Below are 18,194 nucleotides of genomic sequence, written 5' to 3' on the forward strand. Positions count from 1 at the left end.
CCTCCGCTCCGAACTTGATCGTGTTAGAAGGAACTGTCTAAGGTGTAAAATCCGCCAGGCTAGTCCAAGGCCTCCAGCTATGGGTAATCTTCCACCAGCCCGACTGGCAGCCTACCAGCGACCCTTCTCGTACACCGGAATAGACTATTTTGGACCAATGACCGTGCTAGTTGGCAGGCGTACCGAGAAACGATGGGGAGTTCTTTTCACCTGCATGACCACCAGAGGCATACATATCGAGATCGCACATTCCCTGTCTACGGATTCTTGCATCTTAGCTCTACGTAATTTCATCGCAAGAAGAGGTCCACCTTTGGAGATCATCAGTGACCGGGGAACCAACTTCATCGGAGCATCGAGGGAGCTACGTGAAGCACTGGCGAAGATCGACGAAGAACGTCTGAAAGTAGAATTCGTCAGCCCAGATACTAAGTGGACGTTCAATCCTCCGGCTGCCCCACATTTCGGTGGCTGTTGGGAGCGTTTAATTCAGTCAGTCAAGAAGACCATGAACGACTTCGACCCCCCGCGTTTACCTTCAGACGAAATTTTACGATCCATGCTGATGGAAATTGAAATGATATTGAACTCAAGACCATTGACAGACATACCGATAGACAACGACAATGAGCCCCCCTTAACACCTAACCATTTTTTGTTGGGTTCTTCGAATGGTAGTAAGCCCCCGATCGTTTTCGACAATACACCGATTACTCTGAAACGATCGTGGACGATGGCACAACAATACGCTGATCTTTTCTGGAAGAAGTGGGTAAATGAATATCTGCCCACGCTGACGCGAAGGACCAAGTGGTTTCAACCCGTGAAGCCCATTCAGGAAGGAGACTTGGTGATGGTCGTCGACAATAACCTGCCAAGGAATTGCTGGCCAAGAGGACGTGTGATCAAAGCTGTTCCGGCGCATGATGGTCAGGTTCGTCGTGTTACTATTCAGACATTAAAGGGGCTTCTAGAGAGACCTGCTACCAAGGTTGCCGTGTTAGATGTCGGTGCAACAGGAGGTAAGCCACAGGGACAGTGACGTACCGAGGGGGAGTGTCACAACCGTCCGGAGTGAAGCACCTTTCACTAATAGCCACTTTGCCACTTGCCGTCAATCAGAATTTTGAATCACGAAATGTGATCAAAGTAACCGCAGGTCTTTACTAACGAAAAATCATAAGCAGAGCAAGTGTGCGAGTGAATTGTGTGCCGAGGTAAAATTGTGAAACGTTTAAGCAAATATTGTTTGTAAATCCTAATTTTTCCTAATTTAGTAAGATAGTAGCTACAAGCAGTTGTGAGTGGTAGAAACATTCGTTAGACCATAATAATTATATGTACTACCAATCAGGTAAATTTATACAGTAGCATAGATAAATTGTAACCTAACCTAAACTAATCTTCCCAGCTCACGTGCTGCACGAAAGCATACGAAACACGTGCTACCAAAGTTGCGAGCACAGATTAGGCAGAAGGGAACTAAACGTAAGTCATTTATTTCACTTAACTATAAAAACGATTCGAACCAAACGAAATCATGAACTATGTGGCAATTAACGTAGGAATTTTCTTTGTAATTTTCTCTGAAGGAATTTATTAACGCCACCGAATAAAACAAGATATTGTCAAATAAAGGTCGTTTTAACAAATCGGAAAATTCAATTCCTCTGTCTGTCGCTCACGCAACAGTTTGTTTATGTAAATCATTTTCAAAACAAACATAAGAACCTTATCGCGAATTTCTTTTCCAATCCATGGATGCATTGTCTTATCACAAACAGTGATCATAACATTTCAACCACATAATCAATCCAAAGGGGAACTAAATGTATTGAAATAAAAATGTCTTAACATTTCCCCAAACTTACCCGACTGGCGCTACGCCCCCAAAATGATCTGATGGATCTTCGCAACAGAACTGCCGAATTGATACGCCCCCACAAGCACCAGCTATGGAAACATCCAATTTATTGATCCGTCAACATATTGTTGCAGAAAAAGCTTTTCATCCAAACGATACACTGCAACCAAGGTATGAATGGACATAAAAATGATGACGCACTCGACAAGTGGTGGTATTTTAGGGAAATTTATTTCTAAATTCACGAAATAAAGGTGAAAACGACGAGTTTTATGCTGATGTTCACGAACAAAAGCAAACTGGTTGCAAATTTCGACAAGCAACTTCGAGGACTAACATTTGAAAACGATTTAAAAGTCAGTTTAAAGAAACGTCAAAAAGAGGTTACACACTCAGAAGTATTTGACCAATTTGAGTTTTCATACTCGCATAAATTGTAATTTTATCTGAAATTTCGGAGAAAAGGTAAAATCCCTTTTATTTAAAAGCTCGTATCAATATGCCATTTCTAATTTAAGAGAAAAAACATACCTAAAAATAAACACTAAATGTTATCTGAAGATCGAAAAAAAAAGCAAAAACAAAATCCGATCCGATAATTTTTTTTTTTTATTATTTACGACGCATTTATCATCCTTCCGGCATTCGCGTCTGAAAATAATAAAGATAATGATTACGAAAAGGCCAAACGGTCTAATTAATTTTGCTGGGAAAATTATACCGTATTTGTTTATGCCGAGTGTTGCACTGGTGCACCACTAGGTGCTGTCAAACTGTTTGTTTATTCAGACACATTAACATTAACTATTCGTGAATTCAAATGAAAAAAATAAGTATAATAGGAATATTTTGATAAAATTCCTTTTTACCCGCATAAATCAGTATTATACAGTGACTAGTCACTGTATATGCGGGTTTTTATAATTTCATTATTTCTGGCTTAAATAAAATATTCATGATTTTTTTTTTAATTTTTTATGGAAAATAGTTTGAAATTTTGAAGTATTTTTGAAAATTAAATTGCGTAATAATGTTTAAAGAATTTCATTTAGAAATTTTAATTCAAAAACAAGTTTTGATTTAAAAAAAAAAATAAGACGCCCATGCATTGTTTACAATTTCCCAAAATTTCTGCCGGCATGAACAAACGCTTCAAATCGTTTGGCTCTCTTCTCTCTATAAAAAAAAATCGGAAAAGTGAGAGAATTTCCTTCGTGTTTTCTGTTGATATTTCGGTCGGACGCAGGTAAATTTTCGAAGGCTTCATTTTTCGCGTTTTTTCATCAGTCTTAACAGTCTTTTTCCCTCAAACAGGATAATTAGTGCTTAAAAAACTTACGAGGATTACAACATTCATTCAAGCCACCACTGAATGTAATTGAAAAGCAATAATGGATCTTTTGTATACCACTCATCGGAGAGCCCACTCAGGAATTTCCTCCTTCACCGAAACACAGTAAGTCCAGCAAAAATATTATTTTCCCTGAAGCTTCTTAAAATGTTTTTCTGTTTTCAGGCAAAACTTTGAACTGTTCTGTACGACTTCCACCTGCAATGTGTTGGCTTTTACTACGAACAACGAACTCACGGAACCTTCTCCGATTCAGGGTTGGGGCTTCCATATCTACGTGGCAGATCTGAACACGCCCTGGTTCCCCTACAAGGTGGCATCCAATAAGTACCCGGTTACTGTTCTCCAATGGGATGTCCAAGGTCGTTTTCTGCTTGTGGGCGATAGAAACGGAAACGTGCAAATCTATGCCCAGAAGGACCATCTTCTGTCGGAATGGAAGCCGGTGTACAGTGTACGTTTTCCGGGAGAAAATATTTTAGCGGCAGTATTCTTCCACAATGGGCGGAAAATGAGTTTGCAGACAGAGAAAAAGGACCAGTTTTTATATTTGGAAAAGTTCCAGAAATCGAAATTTGTTTCCAGCGTACGCCAGTTTGGCGGCGTTCCGGTTGAAGGAGTTTTGATTGTGACGGCAACCGGAATGTTGGGAGCATTTATCATTCCTTCGGAGTCGAATGCCAATATTCAGAAGCTTCAGGAACCCATGAAGCTTACCCCGGTAACGGAAAGCTTGGGGGTGACGAGGAATTTTTACACATCTGCCGACATTTGCTACTCGAAAGGTTTTTTTTTGAGTTTGGAATGCATGAAGATTTTATATTCTTACCAATATATTTTTTATTTTCAGCCGGCCATTTTATGATAGCCGTAGGTAATGGAGACACCCGGTCAGCTAATTCTAGCATGGTTCTGTGTTTCCGTGTAACGGTGAAAAAGATTGACGAAAGCCTAGAAATTAATAGCTCGGCACTGCCTAGCTTTTTCGTATCCGAAGGATTCGGAAAAGATCTAAAAGAGCTACGGGTTGCTCACGTTCGCTGGGCATTCGATGAAGATCCCGATTCTTTGATCGTGGCTTCCAATCACTCTGGTGGAGGTTCATTCGTGGAGCACTGGGAACTGACCGAGGAAACCACTCCCATCCATAAACTGTTCCAGGGTACTAAAAGTGAACCTTTCAAAACATTACTTTGGGTTAGTAAAAACCAGTATCGTTACAATACGAAAGTGGTTAAAATAGCGACGACTCGATTGAATTTCCTTAACAATTCATTTGTATACTTGTCCATGAGCGACAATAGCGTTCACTGTTTGCAAAAGGAAATGTTCAAACGGATTGCTTGCACGAACATTGTTTCAATCCGGGATCCAAATGATCATTCGAATAAACAGATTCGACTAGGAGTGAAAATTGGAGCCATCGTGGTTTCCTATTTGGGACATCTTTTCGTGGCACTGGACACTTTCGGGCAGCTTTACGTTTACCGTTGTTCATTTATGTGTCAGGATCAACTTGGAACCCCTGCATTGATTGTTCAGACAGTTAATCTGCTAGAATATTGCCTGGTAACTGGATTAGATTGTCTAGATATTTTGCTCACGCTGAAGACTCAAATTTTGGAAAACATACTGGAGCGGTTGACGGAAAATTTCCATCGGCAACCATCGAATGTGCAGCAGTACTATTACGTCAACTTTCTCACAATGAAGATCGCTTTATATCGACTGTCAATACCGGGTCAACAAAAAGCTCATGATTTATCAAATCTCTTAATTTTGCACTCGATACTGGTAGCCTTCAAAAGCTTGCTCCGTCCTTCAGATCTTACCTCTCATGACAAGGGTCCTGCGGAGAATTTGGCAAGTGAGTCGCTTTGAAAAATAAAATATTCTGTTTAATATGCTCAACAATTTTTTTTAAGTGGTTCTTTCGGAATCGGTTCCCGATGTTGATAAAGTTCTCCTAAATCTGGAAGCCAAAGATTTCACCGTGGAACGACCAACACTGCAAAGTTTACAGCAGCTCATTCAGTGGGTAGCTGATCTAGCATTGAACATACTGGCCAAGCTACCGGAAAACCGATCATTCATGTCAAACAAATCTCAAGGCGTAAGTTTATCTTTAATTTAATCATATTTAGATGAATAATTTTTACCCTTTTTCAGTACGACATCAGCAAAGATATCATCGCTCTAAACAGCATTCGAGAACTTCTCGTTATGATTCGCATCTGGGGACTGCTCAATCCGCAATGCCTTCCGGTTTTTTCTCGTTCGGCAGATAACCTGGACATCCTGTTGACATTGTTCAGACTGTTAACTAAACTTTCGCTCAATCCCAACGAACCGGACGACCTGCTGCTGGACGAGTGCTGTCTGCTACCCAATCAAGTTCTAATTCCCCAGCTACAATTCGTACCATCTCGAACCATGATTGCTTCCCCGCTTCTGCCACACGTTAACCTTCCAGTAATGGTAAGTTACCTGATAGTTTCGAAACCTTTTTTAAGCATCAATATAAAGCTTTCATTGTTTACAGTGCGAATATGGAGTAGAAAATGAATCCCTTAAGTTCTGTCCCGAGGTTCCGATTGTGGAGGGTGGCCTCTCGAATGACAACGTAATTGATTCGGTAATGTATCTGCAGCTCGGCCGAAGACCACCCTCCCTGCGTCGCTGTACCCGATGCGGATCGTGCAGCAGTGTAGTAAGTGTGGCCAAAACGGCCGCCATGAAAGCGTGGGAACAACGTTGGATAGACAAATGTCGGTGAGTTAAAAACATTCATATTTTATCGTTTTTTAAGGAGAATTTTTATTTCGAAACATTTTAGAACGGATAGTGTTTGGAATGTGTTAGCCAGTTTAAAGTCATCAATCTTTTTTGCTCCACTAGATGATCCAATTTATGCATGTCTTCTTTTTGCAATTCGAAATTTAAAGCTTCCAAGTTTTGCTTCAATCTTGCTTCGTTGGTAGATTTGGGAATCGGGATGACATTTAAGTCAACCTGAAAAATAATAAATTCATTATTTTACAATTAGGATGTACATACAAAGCTGAAGAACATACCAAATATCGCAAAGCAATTTGTGCACTAGTTTTTCCATATTTTTTAGCAATAACTTGCAACTCATCCAAATTCAAGAATGAGTTCTCCATTTCGTTGGCTTTCGGCTTACCCAGAGGCGTGAAGGCCATACATTTTATTCCTTCATTTGAACAATAATCTCGCAGCTCTTTTTGATGAAATTTCAACGAACATTCCACTTGGTTTACGGTCGGACGGATATTCCCTCCGTTTAATATCTGTTCCAATTGTGACCGATTGAAGTTGGAGACTCCTATCATTCGGACCAAACCTTTCTGCACACATTTTTCCAAAGCCAACCAAGTGTCCAATGGGCTCAATTCATCATCCAACTCTACTTTTCCATCGGAATCCAGCGGTTTTAGCTCGTCATCGCTCCGATACTTCAAAGCTACTGGAGTGTGCAACAGATAAAGGTCAATGTAGTCCAATCCCAATCGCAGCAAAGATAGCCTACATCCCTGCTCGACACGATCCGGATGGTGGTGACAGGGCCCCAATTTGGAGATTACAGTCAGCTCTTCGCGACTGACTGTTCCCTCACTAATCGCTTCTCGAATGGCTTGACCTATGATATGCTCGTTTTCATAGACAAACGCTGTATCAAACATTCGGTAACCGAGCTGGATTGCTTGCTTGATAATAATCACTCCAGTGTCTCCGGCAATTTTGTAGGTCCCGAGACCGATTTTAGGAAATTTATTATTCGCCGAGTTGGCCATTTTGGGACAGTAACCAGTGATAAAAAAATGAATTACTTCAAGCAATTTGTTTACTTACACAACTTTTGATGCTGTTTCTGTTATCTGGGCTGGGGGTTATGAAATAAAATTAAGAATTTCAATTTACATCTTGAATTGATTCGAATACCTACCTAATTTCAAATTTTGAAACCAATCATACATTTAGGTACTGATTTTACAAAAGGTGAAAATTTAATACTGCAGAGAAAAACCGAATTGAAACAACAAAAACGTTTATGTTACTGACTGCAGTTAGAAAAGTAATCAAGATCGTAGACCGCCGCAGTGCTGACATCTAGATGTGTTTTGAAAATGGGTAAAAATACATATAGGACTTGTGAAGATTTCGAATTATTCTCGTTTATTGCTGCGGTAAAAAAATCTAGCTGATTTTATATTAATGTATTCAGCATTATGCGCATACAATTTAAAAAAAAAGGTTAAACGTCAATATTCATATTTCATTGCAGATGCAACGGGTTCTGGCGATTGGAGGTGTCTTAAGCACCGCAATCCGAAAAATTACTATAACTTAAAGGGACAGAACTGGTGAGATATCACTTTTTAACGGCAAAAATAACTGATGTATGCTTACTCGAGCAACGTGAATAACTACCAGGAAAGTTTATTCATAATCTTTTTTTTTTTTTATATTTTCACTTCATTTTACGCTGCGCTTCACAGTTGAATACGAATTGGAATAAGTGTGTGTCCTGTATAGAGGTTATCGTAAATCAATAATATATTAATTTTATAATATTTCTGTATCGTAAAAATGCCCCCAGTTCAAACTTGATTTTATCACTTAGACGAAAAAAGAAAGCCGTTTACTTGAATTGCGATGCACTGATCCTCAAACCAATGACATCTTTTCCAATTTCGGCCACTCTACAAACAACACAGGTAACTCCCTTGTACGCAGGCTGGTAAGATGCTGAACAGAATGAGCACTTTTCTTCGGGTTTACCTCGGTAAATGGGTCTATAGGTGACAGCGCACAACGTAAATGGATTATGTTCATCGTATTGCAACGTCTGTTCGTCAGCTTCGTTCATTTCGCAGGCTTGCAAGATTTTGCGGGCTTGTTGGGCAACCTCTGGCCGGGGGCCAAGTTCTAACAGCCGTCTGGCGAAGGAAGCAGCCGTCTTGTAGTTTTTTAACTTGAAGAAAAGGTTGAGCGCTGTTCGGAGAGTCAAGATTTGATGAACCGGCTGGAGATTGACGTGTGTGAAATACGCTGCCAGTTCGCAAATCCGCTTCTGTTCATCGAGTGTATTTTTTGGCAGACCCTTGCGGACGCTTTCCATTTGCAAACCTACCACGTATTCGCGGCAAATTGTGAGCAACTGTTGGGCTTCTGCGATTTCTTGGCGAGATTCTACTACCAGAAGAGGGATGCACAGCATAATATTCTGTAGCTTATCGATGGCCTCGGTAAATTTGCCAGTTGTTGTAAGTTGGTAGCAGGATTGCAGATTTTGAACTAGATCATTCAGTTTGAATGCTAGCGTTGGATGACCATTTTTAATGTTCATTTCTTTCCAATTACGGTGCGGATGAGCCGCTAACGGTCCAATGTTAGGTAAACACGTGTACGATGTTTTGGATCCAAGATGGGCTTCCAGGAAAAGTTCTTTATAAGGAGCGAAATTGACAACTCCTATTTGATCGTGTAGCAATCGCACAGCAGATTCGAACGAACCAGCTCGTACGTGATCCGCAGCAAGTTGGGAGTTGATGGTCCAGAAATGTGAAGGTGGCAATCCTTTCGGGGGTACCGCATAGAAGCCCTTATCCGTACCGGTATTGGCAGATATTTTGGACATAAGCTCCTCCGGTAGTTCCAGATCATCATCGCCAACATCCCAACCGGCGCCTTCACCACCCTCAGCCCGAACATCGTCACCTTCCTTAGCATCCTCAAACTTATCTTCGTCTCTCAAATCATCGTCATCGCCCCAACCATCTTCTTCGGCAGCTTCGGTCACAGTTTCAGTTGCGGCCAGCGCCTGATGAACGGTAGCAGCCCCACGAGACATCATTGTTCCTTCGAAGAAACCCTTGGAAACGGTCAACAGTGGCCAGTTACTTTCGGCTTGCTGTATTGGAACCGGAGGACGCAAGAAGGTAGCGTTTGGATTTGCTTCTGGCAAATCCTTACCACTAGAGGTGATGGTTTCGGCAAGCTGATCAGCGTCTTCTTCCAAACCGTGAGTTTTTGCAGTCAAATATGCCAACGAAGTTTGATTGCAATTTTTAAGGATCGAAACTCTTTCTTTAACATCACCCAACAGCAAAGCTCCCTGGTACTGAGCCGAAACGTCTTTTCTGATTTCTGCAATCTTGTTCATTTTCTTAAGTTTTTCCAAATTTCCGGTTATCAAATACAAGAAAGACAGTTTATCGAAGTTTTTGGTGCGCTGATAGCACATTTCAACTACTTGATGGTTTCCTTGCATAAGGGCGATCTTTAAAAAAAAGAAACAATAATAAAATTTATGCACATTTTTTCTTTGATAGCAAAACTTTTACCTGAGCCAACCTTTCCCAACATTGTTTGTCATCGAGAGCTTTGGCGGCCTCCAGTGCGACTTCGATGTTTCCACATTCCAACGCTAGTCCGAAGCGAGTTTTCTCATCCTTGACAAAGTGCAGGGCCACCTCCGGGTATCCCTTCTGCTGCAAATAGGCGATGATGCTTTGTCCCACCAAACGAGCATTGCGAACCATGTGCAAAACTTCCTCATATTTCCGATTGATGAGAGCCAATTTGAACTTGTACTCGGTAGTATCGATGTTCAAAACTCTGGTGCGACATTCCCGATCCAAACAGAACACCTGGCTGTTCTTAACCCGGGTAATATAAATAGGTAAATCCAGAGTACGGATAATGCCATGATCTCCATTGATTATCGCGTACTTGATGTGGTTAGATGTCGTGTAGATGAACACCCCCGAATCATCCCAGGCGCCACTCTTGATACGTGCACTTTCATGGATCGAGCACAACAAATCTAACCGGCGGTTGCAGATATTGAGAGTATGTTTAGCCAAAAGGGCTACGTGACTCATATCGGCGGACCACACCACATACTTGCACTTGGTGATTTTGACCTGAGCCAAAGTGCGCAGCTGTTGAACATCGAAAAGTGTAACGTGTTCGGGTTCTCGCAACAGCAACATTCCCGTACCGGCATAGAAAATCTCGTCACATACCGGTGTCTGGATCTTTTTGGTAACTTCATTCTTGAAGTTTTTGATGACAAGTTGGTTCGATCGATCCAACACGGCAAACCGATTACGAGCGACCCAAACGGCAGTGATGCCGGAGGAACGCTTCGAATCGGTTTCGGTATTCTGTGAACCGCTATCCTTCTGTGGGATTCCGTACAGATCGTAGGTGCTGTTCTCCAAATTGGATGTTCTGGTACAAAGGAGTACCGCATTCAGAGCCGGATTGTAGGACATGCTGTAGACGGGTGTTTTGCCACCACCACGAATGGTCATAACGACGGAATCGGTAGTTGTGTTGAAATCCAACTCTCGCAAGAATCGCTCCTTGACGTAGTACAGACAGTTGCCGTAAACAGCATAAGCTGGTCGCTCTCGTTCCAACTTGAACACAATCATTCCTGAAGAAATAAACATTAGAATGAGTTTTGTTTCATAAGTGCTCAATAAAATATAAGTGTTCAATAAAACAACGTACCTGAATCGTGCCCGGCGGCAAACAGGTTCAAATTAGGATGCGCCGCCATAATCCAGAAGCGCTCATGCTCCCTACGGAATGTGTGGATGCATTGCCGCTTGGTCATGTCCCAAACGCGGATGCTCTTATCTTCACTGTTGGACACGATCAATTCGGCCCTCGGGTGAAACAACACGCATGAAACGTTGTTGTAATGGCCCCGGCAGGTATCCACCTCCCAGGCCTTGTACTCGTTCATGCGCCACAGCTTAATCTGCCGATCGTCAGCACCGGAAACAATCAACGGCAGAGTCGGATGAAAACTGGCCCAGTTTACACCGCGATCATGCCCTTCCAGCACATGTTTGACCACGGCATCCGCCTGACCAAACAGATCCGTCGCGGTCGGATTCTTCATATGATCATCCAATCCGGACGGTCCTGGGGCAACGTTCTTTTTACGCAAACCGGAGATATCCCAGATGCGTACGGTTTGATCCAACGAAGCCGACACTATGATATCGTCCGTAGGGTGGAATTGGGCACACATCACATAGTGATTGTGTCCAGTGAGCACACATATGCAGGACCGCGATTGCCAGTTCCAAATCCGGATCGTCTGATCGTCAGAGGCGCTCAAAATCCACGGATACTCATGGTGAAATACTGTTGTACGGACATAATCCAAATGTCCGAGAAGGGTGAAAATACACCGACGTTGTTTGTAGTTCCAAACTTTGATTTTAAAATCGTCTCCTCCGGAAACGAACAATGGTTGCTGGCTGTGGAAAGAGATTCCACGGACCGGTCCGTCATGTTCGTCAAACTTCTCGATCAGTGTACTGATGCGATAGTCCCAAAGCTGGATTACTCCGCTGTGCAAGCTAAAATGCATAAAAACAATAATTTTAGAAATTTTTCTATCAAATTTGCTTAAATTAGTAAAACCTTGCAAGTATCCATGGTCTTTTTGGGTGGAACGACAGGCCCTTCACCCTGGCCGATTTCGTTTCGAAGTTTGTCAGCATATCGCGCACTAAAAGTTAGATTTCTCGCTTTAAATTTGCTACCGAGACTGAAGTTCGTTATATTCTTGGCTTCCTTGCCCGAATTAAAGCCGATTTAATGTAATTTCGGTAAATTTTCGGCTACTTTGCAAAATGGATGATACAATTTTTGCTCTTTCTCCACTTTTACCACACTCCCCTATCCACTGTTGACACGTCTAACAAATTCTGTCATCTCCGCGAATCGTCATCGCCGTTTCGTCAGTGCGAGTGAGTGAAACAGGAAATGAGGCGATGATAGCCCAGTGGGCTATGAAGCAAACGTTTGGAATTCTCACGCATGACATTTATTCAGAGAGAAAAATCTAGCGTAATATTTCATAAGGTTGTAACTGCCAAATGTAAACAAATCGAGTAAACGGGGTATGCATGCGGTCATTCTGGATATACAGGATAGCATATAGATCCATAGGTATAGAGTTGTTTTTGACATTTCTTACGCACACTAGCTGAGCGTGTATATATAAGACGGGACAATTAACCTCAAAAACTCTCGGTACAAAAAACGGGCAGGCACATGGTCGTTTTTGAGGTTGATTGTCCCAAAACTGAAAAGTGTTGGTGGAACAACCTGCACAATACCACCAACACTATCAGCGGCAAATAGGACTATATTACTCCGTTGCTTGCATAGGCCAACCAAAATTTAGTTATAGAAATGTCACAGAAATGTATGGATTTTTTTAAACATTAGTTTTCTAGAAGAACTACTGATTTCAAAATTCTGCAAAAAAAATAAAAATGTTCACCAAAGTATTTAAAATGCATTCAGCTCTTGTGCGTATCGAATACGTATTTTTAACTCAGATTTTTTTTTAGTTAGAAAAATTGCTTTTCGCTAAATTTCTCATAACTGTTTTTTTATTTTTTTTTTTTTGTAAATTCTTTATTTGAAACGGCTTATACCTTCAAGCTTTAAGAAGCCAAACTCGTTTTGTTTGATTACAATTGTGTGCTTATATCTAGTTCAGTTTTTAAAGTAAAAAGAGGATAGATAGAAAAATGTGAAAATAAAAAGAATTATAGACGGAGATTCATAGTTTTAAGGAAAAGGTATATTTCAAACATATAGTCCAAGTCCATCACAGCTAGCACATCCCTAACTGGAACGTTGGGTGGTTTATCTCGGGCCCGAAGGGAATCTATGAAGTTCGCTCTGGCGACAAGGTGGTCATCACACGACCAAACAATATGCCCGATGTCATGGTAACGTAGGCCGAAACCGCATAAATTGCTGCCAGCTAAGTTTATACGATAGAGTACCGCATTCAAGGAATAATGATTGGACATGAGACGAGAAAATATATGAATAAAATCTCGACTCAGGTCCAATTTGTTAGAACGGGGTTTTAGGCTTTCCTTTGGGTTAATCAAATGGAGCCACCGACCCAACTCACCCTCGTCCCATCTGCGCTGCCAGTTGACAAGAGAGTTTTTCCGAGCCAAGAAGTAGAATTAGTTGAATAAAATTTCACGCTGGTAAATGTTGCCTTCCATCGCACCCACCTTTGCAAGGGAATCTGCCCTCTATCCTACTATCGAGCAATGTGAGGGGACCCAGAAAAAGGTGATGGAAAAGCAACGTTTTGATAAAGTTGTTATATAGCGTATCTTTTCGAGGAATATGGCGTGAATTTTCCTATTCTCGTATCTTAAAAACTTCCCATCATCTATGGAAATGTGAACTTTTTATCATTATTTTCGTGTATTCTAGCCAATTTCTATATCAATTTAATCTTTTGTCATCTTCTTCCCTTCCACCTTTCGATTTTTCCGAAAAATCCGAAGCAGAAAATAAATAAAGCTTAAAGTTTTTTATGGAAATTTTATTGAGATTCGTTTCATCGAAGCAACCTATGAGATGAATATAGCAACGCACGCCTGATGTTTGTTTATAATGAATAAACAATTAATAATTGTAGCCATGCAAATGGTTTAGTATTTAGATAACGAGCCTATAGTAAACAAAGAAACGAAATGTCACGATTGGATTATTGTGTCATTCCAACCGAGCAAAACCAAACAGTCTTGAAGGCAGCAGGGTTTCAAGCTCATTATTTAAAAGGGATACGATGGTGCCTCTTTTTTTACTAGTCTCTTTAATTTAAGGTAGCGAATTATTTAAAATAAAGCATCCAAGAAGTTCTACGAGCAAGTAGTAAAGGTCTCTCCTTTCCGCTGTCCAAGTGCTGCACAACAAGTTTCCATGAAATAATCCAAAATCTAGCAATTAAAATTCAAACATTTAACTGTGAAAGTCTGGAATTTTATAGTATTTTGTATTATTCTTATTTTTTTTTAATAATTTTCATAACTAAATAATCCAATTATTCGATTTCTTGCAATTGAAAATAGTATTGCAACTTGCAAATGACAAAAAAAAATTCAAATTTTTTTCGGTTTTGATAAATTTGTATTATTTGAGCTACAAATGTAAACATTATGTTGAACCAGTTAGTCGAGTCGAGAATATTAGAAATTATAACTAAGATAACTTTTCGATTTTGACACGTGTGTTCTAATTCTCGCGTGAGCTTTCATTACGTCGAATGAAACAGAAACATCGAACCGAGAAAAACGCTTCTGAAATTTGAAGAGTGTTTTTCAAATCCTATTTTATTCCTTCGCCGATAACCCTTCCAAAAATACGCAACATTCATGGAAACTAATTGTGTCAGATATTCCACATTATGAATTTAATTTTTTGCAATTTTCAGAGCTATTTTTTAATCATAATAGGAACATACGACATATTCAAACATAAATCATTCATACGTCTGAACACATTCGTCGTTTGGAGGGGAAATTTGTTTCATTCGTCTCTTTTCTTTCGTCCTTTGATTCGTTCAACTTGCACATACGCCCAAATGTTTCTGATGAAAATACTATGGAAAATTTTCAATTTTCTCGGCGTAGTGGCTGTTTAATAAGTGGTGTAGCGGTAAATTGGTGAGTAAATGCATAATGAAATGTGTGAATCGGGTGCGACATCGATCAAACCAACTCGCTGCTGCTGATCAGCTTTCTGTTGCCTATCAGCTGGAGGGGAAATTTGTCTCATTCGTCCTTTGATTCGTTCAACTTGCACTTACGCCCAAATGTTTCTAAGGCAATTACCGGTAAATTTTCAAATTTTTTTGGCATAGTGAATGTTAACTTAGTGAGTTATCGAGTGTAGCGTTAAATTTATTAGTGAATGCGTAATAAAATTGTGAATCGGGTGATTGGGTGACTAACAGCAGCAGGCTGCTGCCGATCAGCCTGCTGCTGTTAGTTGTTAGGTTTGCTGCTGTTCGGTTTCTTTTCCTTGCTGCATTATTGTACAGCGTTCGAAAGCCTGGATTATCGATTTAAGAACGCCTGAAAACAAGAATCTGAAATAATATTGCCAGATTGATATTCTGATTACCTCTACCTGTATACACTGTTTGCTCATGGAATCCATAGCGAATGTGCTAGGTTTTTCTTCCTCTGCACATTCGCCGTTTGGAAGAAGGGACGTAAGCAACATTCAAATGGGCAAGCACGGTTTTGTTTCATTCGTCATTTTGAAAGTCTTAAATTTTATGCATTAAAAGGGTTTAAATTGATTGTTTCATCAATCATATAGGTAGATAATGTTATAATGAAGCTTTTTTAGTGAATATCTCAGTTTTTCAAATTTTGTTTCATTCGACGTAATGAAAGCTCACGCGAGAATTATAATTCTCGCGTGAGCTTTCATTACGTCGAATGAAACAGAAACACTGAACCGAGAAAAACGCTTCTGAAATTTGAAGAGTGTTTTTCAAATCCTATTTTTATTCCTTCGCCGATAACCCTTCAAAAAATACGCAATATTCATGGAAACTAATTGTGTCAGATATTCCACATGATGAATTTATTTTTTTGCAATTTTTAGAGCTTTTTTTTTATCATATAGGAACATACGACATATTCAAACATAAATCGTTCATACGTCTGAACACATTCGTCGTTTGGAGGGGAAATTTGTTTTATTCGTCTCTTTTCTTTCGTCCTTTGATTCGTTCAACTTGCACATACGCCCAAATGTTTCTGATGTAAATACTATGGAAAATTTTCAATTTTCTCGGCGTAGAGGCTGTAATAAGTGGTGTAGCGGTAAATTGGTGAGTAAATGCATAATGAAATGTGTGAATCGGGTGCGACATCGATCAAACCAACTCGCTGCTGCTGATCAGCTTTCTGTTGCTGATCAGCTGGAGGGGAAATTTGTCTCATTCGTCCTTTGATTCGTTCAACTTGCACTTACGCCCAAATGTTTCTGAGGCAATTACCGGTAAATTTTCAATGAATCGGGTGATTGAGTGGCTAACAGCAGCAGGCTGCTGCCGACCAGCCTGCTGCTGTTAGTTGTTAGGTTTGCTGCTACTTCTGCTGTTCGGTTTCTTTTCCTTGCTGCATTATTGTACAGCGTTCGAAAGCCTTGAGTATCGATTCAAGAACGCCTGAAAACAAGAATCTGAAATAATATAGCCAGGTTGATATTCTGATTACCTCTTCCTGTATACACTGTTTGCTCATGGAATCCATAGCGAATGTGCTAGGTTTTTCTTCCTCTGCACATTCGCCGTTTGGAAGAAGGGACGTAAGCAACATTGAAATGGGCAAGCAAGGTTTTGTTTCATTCGTCATTTTGAAAGTCTTAAATTTTATACATTAAAAGGGTTTAAATTGATTGTGTTATCAATCATATAGGTAGATGGTGTTATAATGAAGCTTTTTTAGTGAATATCTCAGTTTTTCAAATTTTGTTTCATTCGACGTAATGAAAGCTCACGCGAGAATTATCATTATCTGTTTCCATTTTCGTTTTAAATATATCACATACTATTTTTCAAAATTATGGGCCACAAAATTAATTTCTGTGGTAGTGTTCATCTCATGTTGATTTTTATGTTTTGAGAAAAAGAACTATAAAACTATACTTCGAAGAGTTCGAATCATTTATCGAGGCGGTGCTCTGGATAGTCACCCTATTTGCACGTCCCCACTGGGCTTGCAATTTGGCTTGAAAATAAATCCGCCGTTCTAAATTTTCTGACAACTTGTCAAATTTGAAACCGAAAACGGAAGTGCTGCCGCTGTCAAATTTGTGACAACCGATGTCGTTCGTTCTTTTTCCGGCATCCTTAGCTGTGTCGAGCACACATTACACTTTGCGGAGCGCTAAACAATGTCTAAAAGAGGTGAGTTTTTGGTGATTTTCGGTTCCAAATGTGATATTTGAGTGCGACTGGGCTGGGTGACAGTTTTTGCCCGGAAAACTGAAAGCAATCCGTGAAAATTCGTCGATAAAATGTTATTCCCGTTAGACATGGGAAGTAAGCAAACCTTGAGCGTTGTTCACTGATGGTGTTATTTTTTTCATTTTAAAGGACGAGGAGGATCCGCGGGAGGAAAATTCCGCATCTCACTGGGTCTGCCAGTTGGCGCCGTCATCAACTGCGCTGATAACACAGGTAAGCTGGTTCCCAGAATATTAAAATGAGGGTTACCGATCTTTGTTTTGATCGATAGCTCTGTGATGCAGTCGATGTAGTGTATAAACACTTAACACGAGTATTCAACTGATCATCATTCTCTTTCGATATTTAAAGGTGCCAAGAACCTATACGTTATCGCCGTCCATGGAATCCGTGGTCGTTTGAACCGACTTCCTGCCGCAGGAGTCGGTGATATGTTTGTGGCCACCGTCAAGAAGGGTAAACCGGAGCTGCGTAAAAAAGTTATGCCAGCGGTGGTTATCCGGCAGAGGAAACCGTTCCGCAGGCGAGACGGGGTGTTCCTCTACTTCGAGGACAATGCGGGGGTGATAGTGAACAACAAAGGTGAAATGAAGGGATCTGCTATTACCGGCCCTGTCGCGAAGGAATGTGCGGATCTGTGGCCTCGTATCGCTTCCAACGCCGGCTCGATAGCGTAAGGACGGACCTGACCTGGCAGTTGTATGAATTTTACATGGGATATAACAGTCTGTTTATATCTTCTGGCACGATCTCCCACAAGATCGGAGAAAATTTATCGGAATAAAGGGAAAGTGAAGTGAGAAAAACGAATGTTAAAAACTGAGAGGAAGTTGTAGATTCTATGAATGATGACCGACCTGTTCCATCAAAATAAAGGTGAGTATTTTCTTGGGTTGTCTGATTTTCTATAACATTGATATATCAATTTGTGGTTGTTATAATTAATTTTTGTTCTTAATTGACAAGGACTCTAGCGAATGGTGGCTCTCAGTATGTCGGCATATTTGTGCGGCTTCGCTTTTCATGCCCGATCTAGTTTTCTTTCCTCACCGTAAATTTTGAACACTAAAATCATCTTTCAGGATCTAATGAAGACTTCGATCCCATATGTTGAGATC

The 18,194-nt window shown here is 40.5% G+C and overlaps 5 protein-coding genes across 10 annotated transcripts; 3 read left to right on the plus strand and 2 right to left on the minus strand.

The window, feature by feature from the left end:
- The first annotated feature begins 9 nt into the window (after positions 1–9).
- On the plus strand, positions 10–1,590 carry LOC129760497 (uncharacterized). 3 transcript variants are annotated; one of them, XM_055758142.1, is made up of 3 exons: positions 10–1,217; positions 1,278–1,354; positions 1,412–1,590. In XM_055758142.1, exon 1 carries the CDS (start codon positions 80–82, stop codon positions 1,040–1,042), a length of 963 nt encoding a protein of 320 aa, XP_055614117.1. In that variant the 5' UTR covers positions 10–79; the 3' UTR covers positions 1,043–1,217; positions 1,278–1,354; positions 1,412–1,590. The 3 variants fall into 3 exon arrangements, with proteins under 3 accessions (XP_055614117.1, XP_055614116.1, XP_055614115.1); XM_055758141.1 differs by having other exon boundaries at positions 10–1,354; XM_055758140.1 differs by having other exon boundaries at positions 1,278–1,590.
- Positions 1,591–2,988: 1,398 nt separating this feature from the next.
- On the plus strand, positions 2,989–7,842 carry LOC129760490 (mediator of RNA polymerase II transcription subunit 16). 4 transcript variants are annotated; one of them, XM_055758132.1, is made up of 8 exons: positions 2,989–3,110; positions 3,179–3,320; positions 3,381–4,000; positions 4,066–5,082; positions 5,141–5,328; positions 5,385–5,693; positions 5,758–5,987; positions 7,522–7,842. In XM_055758132.1, exons 2-8 carry the CDS (start codon positions 3,256–3,258, stop codon positions 7,553–7,555), a joined length of 2,463 nt encoding a protein of 820 aa, XP_055614107.1. In that variant the 5' UTR covers positions 2,989–3,110; positions 3,179–3,255; the 3' UTR covers positions 7,556–7,842. The 4 variants fall into 4 exon arrangements, 3 of the variants coding, with proteins under 3 accessions (XP_055614107.1, XP_055614106.1, XP_055614108.1); XM_055758131.1 differs by having other exon boundaries at positions 3,093–3,110; positions 3,161–3,320; XR_008740352.1 differs by lacking the exon at positions 2,989–3,110 and having other exon boundaries at positions 3,118–3,320; positions 7,522–7,636; positions 7,736–7,842.
- Positions 6,019–7,310, minus strand: LOC129760492 (1,5-anhydro-D-fructose reductase-like). Its single transcript, XM_055758134.1, has 3 exons — positions 7,183–7,310; positions 6,290–7,119; positions 6,019–6,227 (listed from the first exon to the last, which is right to left on the minus strand). The coding sequence occupies exons 2-3, from the start codon at positions 7,028–7,030 to the stop codon at positions 6,048–6,050; spliced, it is 921 nt and encodes a 306-aa protein (XP_055614109.1). The 5' UTR covers positions 7,031–7,119; positions 7,183–7,310; the 3' UTR covers positions 6,019–6,047.
- LOC129760489 (coatomer subunit alpha) lies at positions 7,643–11,980 on the minus strand. The gene is made up of 4 exons (XM_055758130.1): positions 11,688–11,980; positions 10,761–11,623; positions 9,584–10,683; positions 7,643–9,519 (listed from the first exon to the last, which is right to left on the minus strand). The coding sequence occupies exons 1-4, from the start codon at positions 11,765–11,767 to the stop codon at positions 7,879–7,881; spliced, it is 3,684 nt and encodes a 1,227-aa protein (XP_055614105.1). The 5' UTR covers positions 11,768–11,980; the 3' UTR covers positions 7,643–7,878.
- A 4,952-nt stretch (positions 11,981–16,932) lies between these two features.
- LOC129760495 (60S ribosomal protein L23) lies at positions 16,933–17,899 on the plus strand. Its single transcript, XM_055758139.1, has 3 exons — positions 16,933–17,016; positions 17,206–17,289; positions 17,428–17,899. Exons 1-3 carry the CDS (start codon positions 17,004–17,006, stop codon positions 17,751–17,753), a joined length of 423 nt encoding a protein of 140 aa, XP_055614114.1. The 5' UTR covers positions 16,933–17,003; the 3' UTR covers positions 17,754–17,899.
- Positions 17,900–18,194: the final 295 nt, after the last annotated feature.

Source organism: Uranotaenia lowii, unplaced genomic scaffold (assembly GCF_029784155.1).
Source record: "Uranotaenia lowii strain MFRU-FL unplaced genomic scaffold, ASM2978415v1 HiC_scaffold_629, whole genome shotgun sequence".
NCBI lineage: Eukaryota > Metazoa > Arthropoda > Insecta > Diptera > Culicidae > Uranotaenia > Uranotaenia lowii.

Coding starts and splice junctions, on each gene's coding strand:
- LOC129760497 (XM_055758141.1), top strand. CDS start 80: ATGGGTAATCTTCCACCAGCCCGACTGGCAGCCTACCAGCGACCCTTC.
- LOC129760490 (XM_055758132.1), top strand. CDS start 3,256: ATGGATCTTTTGTATACCACTCATCGGAGAGCCCACTCAGGAATTTCC. Junction 5,694..5,757: donor ACGTTAACCTTCCAGTAATG/GTAAGTTACCTG, acceptor CATTGTTTACAG/TGCGAATATGGAGTAGAAAA. Junction 5,988..7,521: donor CGTTGGATAGACAAATGTCG/GTGAGTTAAAAA, acceptor ATTTCATTGCAG/ATGCAACGGGTTCTGGCGAT.
- LOC129760492 (XM_055758134.1), bottom strand. CDS start 7,030: ATGGCCAACTCGGCGAATAATAAATTTCCTAAAATCGGTCTCGGGACC. Junction 6,228..6,289: donor AAATTGCTTTGCGATATTTG/GTATGTTCTTCA, acceptor ATTATTTTTCAG/GTTGACTTAAATGTCATCCC.
- LOC129760489 (XM_055758130.1), bottom strand. CDS start 11,767: ATGCTGACAAACTTCGAAACGAAATCGGCCAGGGTGAAGGGCCTGTCG. Junction 11,624..11,687: donor AGACCATGGATACTTGCAAG/GTTTTACTAATT, acceptor TATGCATTTTAG/CTTGCACAGCGGAGTAATCC. Junction 9,520..9,583: donor GTTGGGAAAGGTTGGCTCAG/GTAAAAGTTTTG, acceptor TTTTTTTTAAAG/ATCGCCCTTATGCAAGGAAA.
- LOC129760495 (XM_055758139.1), top strand. Junction 17,290..17,427: donor CAACTGCGCTGATAACACAG/GTAAGCTGGTTC, acceptor CGATATTTAAAG/GTGCCAAGAACCTATACGTT.